Source organism: Haemorhous mexicanus, chromosome 3 (genome assembly GCF_027477595.1).
Source record: "Haemorhous mexicanus isolate bHaeMex1 chromosome 3, bHaeMex1.pri, whole genome shotgun sequence".
Classification (NCBI taxonomy): domain Eukaryota; kingdom Metazoa; phylum Chordata; class Aves; order Passeriformes; family Fringillidae; genus Haemorhous; species Haemorhous mexicanus.
In genome coordinates, this window is record NC_082343.1 from 63,398,407 (window position 1) to 63,412,980 (window position 14,574).

Here is a 14,574-nt window from a genome sequence, read left to right on the forward strand (position 1 = left end):
CCCTGTATGTCTAAGCATTTCTGTTTTGCCAGCTCCCTGCTCTGAAATCCTTGAAGAGAAGGCCTATTTTCAGTCCTGCTAAACGCTGCACTCATGGGACCTGAAGTGCCTCTGTTGCACCTGAACCGCCCAACACTCTCAAGGCAGAGCAGACAGACCCTCCCCAATCAGCAGGACTAAGAGCTGCAGAACAGCAGACAGCTTCTCCTGGTACCCAGCCATCTGTGAACCAGCCCCTTCCAAACTTAGATCTACCAAGGTAGCTCAACCTGTTGCTCTAACCTCCATTTAAATTCATGTGAGAAACTCCCAAATAAATCTGTATTTTTGACCTCCTATGCACTTGCTGGATGAAAAGCACTGTAAAAAATAATCTCGCATTTACAGTCATGAATGGAGTTCCATAATTTTCTTGTGATAAAGATGAGACTTGTTACAAAGGCTAAAAAGTGGGAAAAAAGCGAAGGGTTAAGAGCAAATTATCAAAGATGCTCAGTACCAGATAGCTGCAGTTTTCAACTCAGATTTTAATAATATATGGAGTAAAAATTTCAAGCATACTTCAATGAATTAGAAACCTAGCTCCATTATAGATAAAAGTTCTTTGTAAGTATTAAGGCAAAACTCAACTGTTGAGAGAAAAAAAAGAAAAAATACTACATTTTTCCCAACTGGACTTATAATATTTGGGCTTGTTCTAACCTTAAGTAAATGTTACTTCCTCTAGTTTATTAGCTATTGCCAAACAGTATACATTATTTTTATATGGCTTCCCTGCACAACAAATAAAAAAAAAAAAAAAAAAAAAAAAAAAAGCCACTGCCCTAAAAGGCCAAGCAGTACATAAATGAGGAAATTGTAATTATTTTTCTGATTTTTTCATGAAATTGAGATTGCTAAAAGCATTCCATGTACTATCATAATTACCAGTAATAACATAAGAACTAATGCATTCCTGCAATTTTCAGTCCATTACTTGTGGATTTGTCATTTGTTATTTCTATCGCACAAAAGGAAGTTAAGCATTTTTATACTTAAAGCAAGAATTCATCAACACAAACATAGCAATTACTGAATCTCCTAAAAGCCAAAGGTAAAGAATGGAATTTCTTTTAAGTGAGATCCCAGAGATATCTGGTGACCTTCACCATTCATAGTGACTCCTACACAAAACAAAAGCTGAAAGAGAAATTTCATATTCCACCAGTTACTTTAATAGTCTATAATGCTCTGACTACAAAATTCCTGGATAAGCAAAAACTCCTAATAATTCTCAAGACACAAACAATGCTTATTCCTTACTGAGCACTCCAAAAGCCATGCAAATTGCAGCAGACCTTTTAGTACATTTTGGGGAACAATACTTGCTCTGTTCCTGTATGGTGGTGAGTAAAATCACATGCATTCCTAACTAGATGGGCTACTCAGCTCATAAAGGGTGTGCCAGATAGCATTAGTGACACAGGGTCTTATCCCACCTCTCTGACATCCATAGCAAACTCAACACTGCTTCTATTCCAGCCAGCAACAAATGAATGGGCTTAGGAGAAGGTATCAGCTTTAGAGCTGCAGAAGGACTGCCAAGTTTCCTTTGAACAGTTAGTAATAGGACATGGGAAAGAAACAGGGTCAGACTTGATCCTTGTCTCATTTTTAAAAAATAGTAACAAAAAACCCCCAAACCCCCGCCACACACATTGCAGCATTCTCAGACCGCTGTCAGCTGGCACATGGAGAAGCCTTTTAAACACATTAGAACAACCCAAACTTTTTCTCCAGTATCCTCACTGACCCTTTAGTTGCTAGCTTTTAATACATAAGAAAACTTAAAACTTTCAGGAATTCATAAATTTGCTAATTTCTGATAATAAGCTAGATAATGAAATAGCAGGGGAAAAAAAAAAGGAATTGTAAAGCCTAGTTTAGAAGACCTGACCTAAACAACCACACAACTAAAATTTCTAGGGTGATGGAAAACAAGGATGGGAATTTACTTTTAATGCCCCAGAGCTACTTGCATATTAACAGTTCACAAGCAACAAGAGGCACAAATCCTTGCTGTAAAAGCAAACCAGCAAATAACTCTGAAAATTTAAAGACATGTTAAAAAACCCCACAAGACTCTTTAATGCACAGGATTCTACTCTCAAACTTCTGTGAAAGTTTTAGCTTTCCTGTTTGAAAGAAAAATGCACATTGAATACTTTTGCATATATAAGGCCAAAAAAGCAGATGTAGAATTGTTTCTGCCATTAGCAATGAGGGCTCTAAAGCCAGAATGCTAATAACACTTCCAGAATTCAAAGGCTCTTCCAGGTATAAAAAAATCTCTACCCTACAAGTACTTCAGTTTCACAGATAAAAGGTTCTTAAAACTGCATGACTTCCTACAAATATATATGAATTTTTTTTTTTTGGCACAATATGTTACAATGAATGGGTCAGTCATACCCATATAAACAAAAGAAAATTATAAGAGAAATTGGTCATGTCTTCATATAGGAAAGCAACACAAAGCAAAAATTAAGATAATCCAGGTGATCTATCATGCAAGAAAGCAAGCCCAGAAACAAACAAATAGACATCTACCTGTTGGAGGTCCAATGTTATGGTCACATAATGATACTCAATTCCATTCTGGATACTAGGGCTTTGCCACCAAGTGTTCTTGCCATCAATTGCATTTGCTATCGGGTGTCGTTCTGTTAGAACAGCAGAAACATATAAATAAATTTCAAAACTATTAGAAGACTTAATTATTTTTAGATCTGAAAACTAAATTTTAAGGCCATTACAGAACTCATAAGGCAGGATTCAAAAAGAAAAAAGAATAAATTATTTTTTCTTGTACTCTTGGGTCACCAGTCATGCTTATTATTACTGGAAAACTGATCTAATATTAGTTGTTTAATTTTGGTTATGATCACAAGGTCATTCAGAACATCTAACTGCAGAAGGCTCTCCTGATGCTACAGAAAATGCAGGCATTTAAATCAAATAAACACTTCCTGCACTCTTCCAAAGTTTCAAGTACTGCAAAGTCATCAAATGTTGCAACAGAAACAACTAATCAGAAACCTGAGATATGGTGTGCAAGAAAAGCAGAGATTGAAGTAATACTGATACTGGCATTTCTAAGACAATTTCTAAGCGCACCTGGAAATGGTTTAGGGAAAAATTCACAAATCATTACAGAGGAAATGATTCAGAAATCATTACAGAATATATTCCTCAACTGGAAAATTTTCTGGCTCACATATATGCATATAAAGGTTTGTTTGGTTATAATCCATATCAAAGTCCAAGATGCATTATTTTTCATGTCTATATTTACTCTGCTGCAGTGTCTCAAATTAATCCTAAATAAGAGGGATACAAATTTATCTACAGAATTGAATTTTTCCTGAATTTGAAAATCTTCTACATTATCCAAGTTTGCTTACTTAGTACTTTAATGTTATTAAACTGAGAAAAATCACACTCAATGTTTCCAGGTTATTTTTTGTCTTTCTTTCCTGTACAGAGAAAGAAACACAAAAAATTTGTTATTTCTCCTGTATGGAGAATAACAAAATCAAAATTTTAAAAGATACAAGGATCTATATTTTGAAGTCCCTACTTTTCCAGGGCAAGCCTGTACATTATGAGGAAAATAACCCAAAAGAAATTCATATACAGTAAGTTTCTTCCATGCAAGTTCTGTTTGCAAGAACATGGAGAAAACCCTACTCCTCTTATTAAGGATGACTTTCTAAACTCTCGGGTTTCCCTGGTATAAAACTGGATTATGAATCATTACCAGCTGGGCCTAGAATTGCAAATAATTACTTTATGAACTGATTAATTTACTTATTATTTTAATTATTACTTAAATCAACCAGTGAGATTGATAGTCTTTGTATCTGTTTTTTTTGCTATATCAACCACCTGTGGAGGACAGGAGTCCTAGCTCATTAAGGGAAGCCAGAATGCCTGAACATATTTTAAGATACAACTAAAGGGCTTTGTGGGAGTGAGTGAAGGCATAAATGCTCAATATTGAAAATGCCAAAAATTTCACTTAAATATTAGTCAATGGTATTAGTGGGCAGCAACACTTGCGAGTTAGAATTCTGGTACTACAACTGAAAAAGCTATAGGTAGCTTTATATTGAAAAGAAAAGCAAAGCAGACCCCATGCTTTACATGCAGTCAGTTCCCACAGCTCTGATAATTTTCTCAAATTTTGGCTTTAAATGAGTGGCAGCAAAAATCAGCCGTAAATCAAATTCAGTGATCTTCGGTGATTGTGACAGAAGTTGTCTAATTGGAAATTTTTATCTGTGTCTCTCCAGATGAAATTGATATAAAGGTAAATCATCTGAAGGAGGATTGGGAGAGGAATCAACAATTAACTGTAATCACCATTATGAAAGTTTAATCATAATTAATTTGAAAATTGATTAATTGCTGGCATGTTTAGCTTATTTAAAAGATAAGGGGGAAAATACAATATTTGTAAAAAGGACTGGATTGCAAATGCGGTTCAAGGACCAATCTCCTTGATGGATGGCAAGAGGGAGAACTTAAGAGAGTAAGCCCATCAAACTGTGCACTTTAATTTGGACTCACATGTGATTAACCAGGGAATTTGTGTTCATTTCCTACCCCAGTAATTAAGGGGAGGCACTCCAGACTCACACATTCCAGGGGGATAATTTAAAGTCTGGTTATATTACATGGTTCTCCTATTAACAAGTCATCTCTGTTTAAACAAGGCATTTCCCCTTGCCAAATGAACATATGAAGACCTTAAAATGAGATCTGATTGCCACAAAAGACCAGATATTATGAAGCTGGACTGACTCAAGTTTAGAAGAGAGTAGGAACAAGGGGAAACATAGATATAAATCATTCAGATGGGTTTTTTTATATATACACACATACATGTCTGTGTGTATACACATATTTTAGTGTACACTGTCTGACATCGTAGACAAGACATAGAAATATCTTTGGTTTAGGTTTGATTTTTGAAATAAGCAAGATTCATATAGGAAAAAAACTTGGGTAATGTGCATATGTCTCTAAATTCCCATCTGTAAAATAAGAAAGTCTTTTGCACAGTCTCTCTGCCAGTCGGAATGCTTCCAAAAACTGAATTCTTCTCTGAGTGAAACACACTGCTATAATGTAATTGGATGTGTCTACTGCTAAAGAATCATATGACCTTCCCTCAGAAGGTAGCATTTTCTGTAGTTAAAGAAGACATTGAAACTTGGAAAATAATCTGGAAAAAAAATAGGTTGCAACTGTCTTCTGATAAATTAAGTAGTCTACACTCTGACAATTAAAAATAGCTCCACAAATATAATGTGAGGAGTAATTGAGCAAGAAAAGAAAGCATCTGAAGTTTGCAATGGACAACTAACTGTCCTCTCAGTGGTGTTTCACCATTAGCAATGGGAAAGATCAAAATAAAACATGTAAAACAGGAGTATATGATTATTCTGAAGCAAACCTGGATCTCTGTGTAGTGCTAGCAAGAGCTCAGGTGAACTTTAAGAGATATTAAAGCCCCTAAAGAGAATTCAGAGACTTGCAATTCATGCAGTTAGAGTTCTAGAAGACAAAACCTATGAGGGGAACAAAAGAAAAGACAGCTTAGTGTAGAAACTAGACAGAGCAATACCATCACACCTCAATTAATTAAAATACTTTTTTTTTAAGAAAAAGGGAATAATAATCCATTCCTTGTATTGACTGAACTTAGGAAATAGGTAACATGAATTTCTGCAAGGAGATGCAGATTAGCTAGTAGCAAAACACTGTTTTGAGCAATGTAATGAGTAAGCCACACTAAAAAGTGTGGCCATGGGAGGAAGTTTCTAAGGAGAATCCAAACAAGCTTCTGTCTGGAAAGCTACAGCTACAGATAGCTCATCCTGTCTAGAACTAGCACACAGATTAAATGTCATCTATTGGGGTTTTTTAATCCTGTGGTTTTAAGCACATGCTTAAGTGCCATGAAGTACAAATGTATCTGAGCTAAGTTTTATTGGAACACAATTGGAAAAAATAATTTTCTTCATGCTTCTGTGTCTGTGCTGCTTCCAGTACTTCACCTATTCCATTAAAAGCTGTCCTAAGTATCCCTACATCCTCTACCATCTACAGTGCCAATATAACCATGAAAATCTTAATAATGTTAAAACTGTTCATGTCTTTCACTCCGTGGTTACATGAAATTAAACTTGAATGACTTGACTAGGAAATTTTCTTAGTTCTAATTTTCCCAACTACCAGAAATAGGCATATCTGAAGTAGATGATGACAAATTCTTACTTGAAAACTGATTTTGCTTCCAGGCAATACTTAAGAAAGCAGTGTTAGCAAAAATCAATTTTAATATTAAAAACTAAGCATTGAACCAATCAGTGCTCCATTACTTCATCTTATTTTTTCTGGCTCAGTGAAACTGAATTTACTGGAATTTCAGATACTGCTTAGACTGGCCAAAATGTTCAAGTTCCACAAATAGGTATGCAGGTAAAAGTTATCTGTTTTTTATTCATGGTTAGTGTATACCAAAAGAAACAGCAACAGCTGTAGATGCTTAGTTTTTTTAAATCTGAATTTGGGTGCTCTTATTTTCAATACCTGAATCAGAAAGTTCTGTGGGAGGAGTACCCATTTCAGATACAGATTTTTAAACACCTTTGGAAGTGATGGTTAACCTGATTTAAAAAAAAACACACATCTCACAGTAATCAGGCTGGGGAACTACTGTTTTTTTTCCCGAGTATCTACACCCTTTGGGAAAAAGTATTTTTAAAGGAACAAATGAAAATGGCACACATACGATGTGGAACTCGGCTCCTTTGATCACAAATGCGGCACTGAGGGTTCCTTGCAGGCTGTCCAGGTACATGTTCAACGAGCTTGCAGTACATTTCCCGCCCCTTTTCGCCACAGGTAGCATTGGTTGTGATGAGAGCATTACTAGCCAGGTTCAGCACTGCAGGAAACAGTCCTGAAAATAAAACAAAATCATAAACAAAAGCAACAGAGGCAAAACCAAGGTGAATTTACCAGAATAATCACAAATGAATGTAACACCTGTTACAACATTAAAGCAAAAGCCTTCATTTTCAACAGCTATGGAAGTAAAAAAAAAAACAACTTTGATGTGTATCCAGAATTTAGACATCAGAACAAAGCCATTATATTGATGGGTTTCTCCCCATTCTTCTAAAATTCAAATTGTTACCTTCTGGTTATATCATGAAAAACAGCAGGATGCCAAAGGAGAAAGTACAGAAACATACAAAGCATCATAAAATTTTATGTTTCACAATCAAACCTTGCGTTCCTACGCAACTGGCTGCTGCAACATTGTACACAAAGTACCTATGAAAACTTTGTCATTCTTCTTTTCTGCTGATATCTCCATGGAAAAGCTTTTCCTCCACAGACTGCAGCACTTGCATTACACTGTATTACTGTTCTGCTTAGGACTTCATAGACACCTTTGTCATCAGAGCAGCTGGATAATTCATCCAGCAACATGAATAGCATATGTCATGCTTCCCTTTCCTCAAGAAGAAAATACGACATCATATCTTATGGTAGTGCTGTTGTTATTTTTTCAGGTGCACATGCTGAGTGATGTATTATAATTCTCATTCAGCACAGCATTTAAGCACGTCTGAGTGCTCTGCTGAGCAAAGTTATATGTAGCAGTAAGCTATAAAGATTATAAACCATATGAAGAACATTCATTAAGGTGGGTTACTCTCCTTCCCACTAAGTACTGATGAAAACCTTCGAGTCGTAATAAAATTGATCCACAGAGACAAACTGATAGTATGTGTTAAACATATATATTAGTACCCCTCTCATTAAATCAACCAGTTTTGTATCTTCAAAAGTAAATTTGCCATGGCTACAGGTTAAATCAAAAAAGCCTAACCCAAACCAACCAACCAACCAACCAACCAAAAAAAAAAATAGGCTGATGTATGGACGCTTGGGATCACTTTTAGATTCATTTTACGACAATTTCAAGTGGCCCAAAAGTCACTCTTTTGCAATTCAGCTTCCAACCCTATTATACTATTATAACCTTAAAAGAAGGTTTTAATAAAAACTGAATTGGTCATTATTGAACTCTGATAAAGCTCCCTTTATAACAGCATTTCTTTTTGTCCTCCTCAAATGGACAACACTCTTCAACTGACTCTTTTCAGTCCTTTAGCACCAGTCTCCTGCTTGTCTCTGCAATTAACCTGTGTTCCATTTAATTACCAAGCTTGGCTGGACATGGTACAGCTGTCCATTGACACTGTCAGTTAGGGACTTTCACGGTCACTTTAAAACCATGTGTAAATACACTGCTTGAGCAAGAGAGCCAATTAGTTACTAGCCCGTCCAATTTGTGCAGTCAGTCAATACTTGAGATTTTATTGATCATATAGCTTGCTCCTTCTGTATAGATTAAAGCTTATTTTCATCACATTTTAAAATCTATACAGTTGTTCTTGTATTTTTATTCACTGCATTCAGCGGTGTTTTCTGCTTCTGTGATGGGGCTACATGGTAAAAATCTGTATAAGCATTAACACAGCAGATGAATTAATAGCTGTGGAATTTCCTATGTTGACTGACAGCCTCATTATTCTCTTTTTAGGCTGTACAAAGTTAATAGTCCAGAAGCCAGTAATCATTTAGTGTTAACAAAGAGCCTGGCATTTGGTTCAGAGTTAAGTATTTTAAGCCCTCAGAAGTGAACCTCATACAAAGGACAGAATGATCCTACATGCAAAGAATTGCAGTACATGGCATCAGGAGAATAAATTCTTCAAGAAAGAGCTGAAAGAGAGCAACAAAAAGCCTCCAGATCCACACAGCTATAAAAATATTACATGTTATGTCTATCAAAAATCATACCATTATTCTAAGTTTTAACACAAATTTTAAATGTAAGATACTTTTAAATAAATAAATGAAGAGTACTTAAGAAATTCGTTTATTAGAACATAATTGCACCCTTGGGTCATCTCTTTAACGTGCAGAGCACCTCACAGTAAAGCCAACAGAAGAGCCTTATCCATAACCAGTACAAATACAGGCAACAAAACAAGTACTGGGTGTTTCACTGAAGAGCCCAAGTCAAGATGCCAGCACCTCCCTGAGGTGCTCCACACTGAATTCCCCACAGGCTCGGAGTGACAGAGAGCAAAAGATGCACATTACAGCCAGCACTTCAGCTTTGCTATTGATTAATTCCTCAACCCCAGGGTTTTAACAAGTAATAATTAACAACTACATATTTGAACTTTTTTTTTTTTAAATCTTTATTTCCAAGGACCAAGGGGCTGGGCTCAGTAGGCCTTTTGAGTCCCTTCCAACTCAAGATATTTTATGATTCTATAATATTTCTTTGTAAAAGAAGGCTTTGCTTTAAAAAAACATTTGATGTGCAAGCCTGATAGTATGGAGGAAGCAATATTATTTATATTGATTTCTAGCAGTTACATATAGATATATACATATTTTCACAACAGAGGCATGACATCCTAGCAATACAGAAGATTAAACCATTTTCTTGAAAATTTTAGCTAGGCCTTTTGAATATGAAATAAAAATGTGTATGTTTATTTTGCTAATATATCTGGTCACATTTTCTGAGATTCACATGTTAAAAATTCATCTTCCAGTCATAAATCTACTGGAAAAAAGTCAAGAGAGCTCTACATAGCACAGTTAATTTATTTTTGCCTTGTTTTTCATAACAATAATTATACAAAAAACTATTTAAAAACTGGTGTACTAGTTTAGCACATCTTCAATTCAATTTCCCAATAAATTTTAAAGACTTTTGTTATCAATTCCACCTTGAATTCTATGGGCATCCTCCCATCAAACACTTCCAAAAATACGATCTGCTAAAATTATTACAAAGACTTTTTCTTTCTTTATTGCCAAATGACTTTTGTAAACGTTTGCTCCAGTGAAAGACTGGATAAAATGCCTCTGAGCCACAAACACATCATCTCTATTTTGTGTAGCTCAAGTGCAAGCAGAAAAATTCTCCCTTCAGCTGCCAGCTATATCAGTCTTTTCTCTCCTTTGTGTCATTGGAATAAATCATATTAGCAATAATTTCTATCTGTTAAAAAATAAGAATTTTTTTTTTTGAAATTGCATGAAGGAGACACGGAGAAAAGACTGGCTTTTAATTAGGTAGTGGTTTTAGCAAATTGGGTTCAATTTCTGGTTTTCAAAGGACTGCTGCTGTGTGAAGAGAAAGAGTATCAGATTCTCCCCTGTGAAATGGGCAGTCATCTTTCTGCTCAGCACTTTGGTTTCTAAGCATGGAACATATTCCATTAAGATTTCAGTGCATGGAAACGCAATAGAAAGTTTGTTTAGTGTTGGCAGGTGATTAAACTAAGAAAGGCAAATAACACAGAAATTCATCAAATTATTTAAAGTGATGTAAAATGCACAGGTAATCAAGCATGCTGCTCAAGCCACTAGAGAATTAATGATGATAGGTTTAGCACATTTTCAACAGAAACAGTTCTAGAAAAAAATTGTAAAAAGGAAAAGCAGCATATCAGCAGGATTTTCTTGCCTGTAAACCCCTACGTACTCAAGTTTTACACTGTTCTAGTTAAAGTAGGTGTGGTATCAAGGTACTAACTACATTATCTTTTTTATAACGGGCCCTGGATCAAAGCACATCTAGATACCTATCTTAAAGATAAAAATAGGGACTACTTGGGATTTGTTTTTTTTCCTACAGATGCCTCAAAAGCTATCCTTTATTAATACTAAAATTTTCTGGAGACACTGGCAAGCATGTCAGTGATTAAGTGAGTTCAACACATTTAGACTAGTAAACAGACTTTCACAAGATTGCACTAAGGCCATTAAAGCAAGTAAGCCATCCTAACACAAGAAGGAATGACCGCTCATGAGGTCAGAATTAAAAAATGCAGAATAGCAATGGAAAACCATAGCAATCTGCTGAATCCTATTCTGTTCCAACAGCAATATAAGAAACTTAGAAAAGAGGATAAAAATTAAGATGACTGCTTGTTGATTATAAAATTTATTCATGAAAATTAAAATAAGCACAGACCAGAGAATGGTAGAAAAATTCCACAGAATGGTTTGTCTAGGCAATAAAATGGCATATGAAATCAAGGAATAGAAATTGATACACAGGGGGAAAATATGATTGCTTCTGCACTAGCAATTATCAGGCCTGAAAGAATTATTATTGATATTTCAGTGTAATACTAGCTTGAGGAATAGAAACAAAATGCCATTAAATTATTGCATAAATCCATCTGTACTGACAACTCAAACACTGTATGGTACCCCTTACCTCTCCTCTCCAAAAGGATATGGTAGAATTAAAAAAAATGAGGTGTGACAAGCTGTATCACAGCTGTGGAACAATTTCTGAATGTGGATATGAATAGGCTATGAGTTTTCTACTGGAAAACAAACAGATTGGGAGATGTATAAAATGACATAACTGTATACAAAATCATAAATGGCTTTAGTAAGTAAATCTTTGCAGTGAATATGCTAAGTTTAGTTATCCTTCTACCACAAATTGAAGGTGCTGAGTCAAATTATCAGACAGGAGTTTCCTTCACTCACTGGGACATTTTTCCTGTTTATAAATGAAACTGCTTTTCAGCATGATAGCAGTTAAATTCTAGAAAAGATAAATAAGTTATATAATAAAATATTTTTATTCCAAAGGCAAAAATGGAAAAAAACCCAATTAGATTAATACACAGAACAAGGGTTCATCCAGAGCTGTTAAACATGAATGGCTTGTGTTCAGTTGCCAATTCAGAATATCCCTAAATCACTAGCTGATGTGGGGTTTCACCCTGGGAGACATCCCTGTACTCCTTCACATTTTCCCTCAACATTGCTGCTGATAGGTATCTGTAGTTTTTTTTTTTACTAGGGCTGGCAGCATATACATCCCAACATCAAGGTTCATCCAAAATGAAAGAGAAATTATAGTCTTAATTTTGTGTGGTATTGCTAACGAAACTATAATATTTTTGCCAATATTCAATTATTTCACCAGCCATGGTTCTCTAGACTACTTCTCATTACTACCTTGCATGCAGAGAGGTTTTCTCAATGGCTACTTATTCTACGGAATAGATCTTGTTCTGTAGAGCCTCTATAGAACATTCTTTTGAGTCTGGCCATTTCCTTGCAGTTTTCTGGAAAGCAGTATTACCTAATTAATTTTCTTATGCCTTCCTTATTTTCACTGCATTCAGGGAAATAACAGCCCAGCTTCATGTGCTTTCTTTTATCTACTTTTCATGAGTTCCCACCAACCTTCAGCTGGAAGGTTGGAATAAAACCTACCAATCTGATGCCTGGCACCCTGCCTGTTTTGTCATGCCCTATTACCTACTCCCCTGCCAAACTAACAGATTTTCCACATGCTTTATTGCAATAGTGGAGATCAGCAGAAGCAGATGAGCTGCACAAGTAGCAGGTACAAGACATTTTCATAAAGCCTGTCAGCTGCTGAATTCAGCCTCATTCTCACTCTCACTCCCTTCTGGAACAGCACTGTTTGATTGACCTTCAGAGCCCACTGAGTTGATTTCCCTAGCTGAGAGAGGATGGATGGATTCTAGAGGGAAATCAAAGATATTAACTGCATCTCCAGCTGCTGAATGGTGATTACAGGTTCATTATGAAGTGGGGAGAGTCACTGGGGTAACCTACTTTTAAAATGTGTCAAGAAGCAGCTACAGCAAAGGAGGGGTACAGGAAACAGGTATGAATGTAAACAAAATAATTACCTTGCACATTAGTGTTCCTACTGCTCACCAGTTCTGACACATCTTTCTTCCCTTCCCTTCATATAACTCATGGGAAATTGTAAATCCTGTTTCAATCACATCACCATCCCACACCTACAGAGCAATTGGTGGGGTAAGCCTCACTAGAATTATACTCCAGAACTCTAATGGAAGCACAAGCAAGGAACCAAGACCAAGATTATAATCAATGTTAGACTTCTGCTACTGCAGAGGAAAGAGCAAACATCTTAAATGAGAAAGAAGGAATCACCATAGGTGGTTGATAGGAGATGGAAGACAGCAGCAGAGATGAAGGAAGGAACTCTCTGAGTGGGGGAGACTAGAAGAGAGAAGAAAATCGACCGAAAGACTACTGCAAAGATACTCATAGAGCCTGTAATCCTTCTTTTTTACAGAAGATTATTGGCACACTGAAATTTGCATTCACTATTATTTAATGTCTATATTGTGGTTTGATTACACAGCAATAAGATCAGAATTTCATTTTAACAAGGCTAAAAGTAATATAAATAATTATAGTGCCTGCACATACAAGCAAAATGTTAACTTCAAAAAATCAGTATTGATTTTAATAGCTTTTTTTATGTACTTCCAAGATAGAAGACAAACTTTGGTTTACCAACTCTGGGATTTCTTTGTGTCGTATTAAAGCATTAGAACAGAGAAAATGTTTTTTCTCCTTCAAAGAAAGCTCTGTTCAGACCTGCATATTCCTCTTCTCTCTTCTAAACAGACCCGTTTTTGGCACTGCATACTTCCTTCAATCTTCTCAAAATATCTAGTCTCTTCAAAGAAGCAAATAAAACAGCCTGCCTAAATATGTCTAACTTTTCAAGCCAATCTTCCTAGTCTATAGAGCACTTTGAAATGTTCATGGAGTCAAGCAGAGCTGTTTGCCACTGAATTTGTACTAAAAAGACAAAAGAGAATATGTCAATTTCCGATGTTCTAAGAAGTGTCACTGGAAAAAGAGAGAGTTGTCTGCTGCAACGCAGAGCTATGCTAGGCTGTGGGAACACAGTGGGGAGAAAAAACTGGGACAAAACAAAACAAAATGCTGAAGCACTGAATTGCTTCCAGCTGTGCACGACAGGGAGTAACTTAGTGCACTCTATCCACCATGTAGATGAATACTTTTATACAACTGGAAAATAAACCCAATTTGAAGAAATAGCTGTCCAGACACAACAGAGCATGCAGACTGAAAAAAACAAAAAATGACACCAGGATCATTTGTCCAGAGGAAAACAAAACGGAAAACAAATGTTTCAGTACCCATTTATGTCAGTTGCCCCAAATCACTGTGCGTTACAGTACTGTTCAGCAGTCAGCCTTTTTCCTTCAAAGGAAGTGGAAAAGTAGTTTTTGATGTTTGGTGGTAGAGATGGCTTGCTTTTACTTAGAGGTGATTTTCTCTACTTTTCTAAGCAACATTACATGCAGCCTCCTGCATATTTATCTTCTCCACAAAAAACAGAGTATGAAACACTAACCTGAAGAAGCCTGACAGCAAATTTAACTATACTCCTTACATAGTGAAAGAGGGTTTATCAATTATCTAGTAATATTACTTTGCCTCTCCACAGCTCACAGCATTGAAAATCTGTAGGGACTTTGCTTGTTTTAACAGCAAAACTGCAGTTTTAGAGATTGGAGACTGACTGAAAAAATTGCTACTGGCTTACCCCAATATTGTATTGTATTAAATATA

General features: G+C 35.9%; 1 protein-coding gene across 5 annotated transcripts in view; it reads right to left on the reverse strand.

The window, feature by feature from the left end:
- The window catches only part of LAMA2 (laminin subunit alpha 2), a 339,355-nt gene that overhangs the window by 251,054 nt on the left and 73,727 nt on the right, over nucleotides 1-14,574 (reverse strand). For all 5 annotated transcript variants that reach the window (XM_059842130.1, XM_059842129.1, XM_059842128.1 and 2 more), the window contains exons 2-3: nucleotides 6,842-7,012; nucleotides 2,590-2,702 (exon numbers count right to left, since the gene is read on the reverse strand). In XM_059842130.1, the coding sequence (XP_059698113.1) occupies nucleotides 2,590-2,702; nucleotides 6,842-7,012 (284 nt within the window). The remainder of the gene's footprint in view (nucleotides 1-2,589; nucleotides 2,703-6,841; nucleotides 7,013-14,574) is intronic.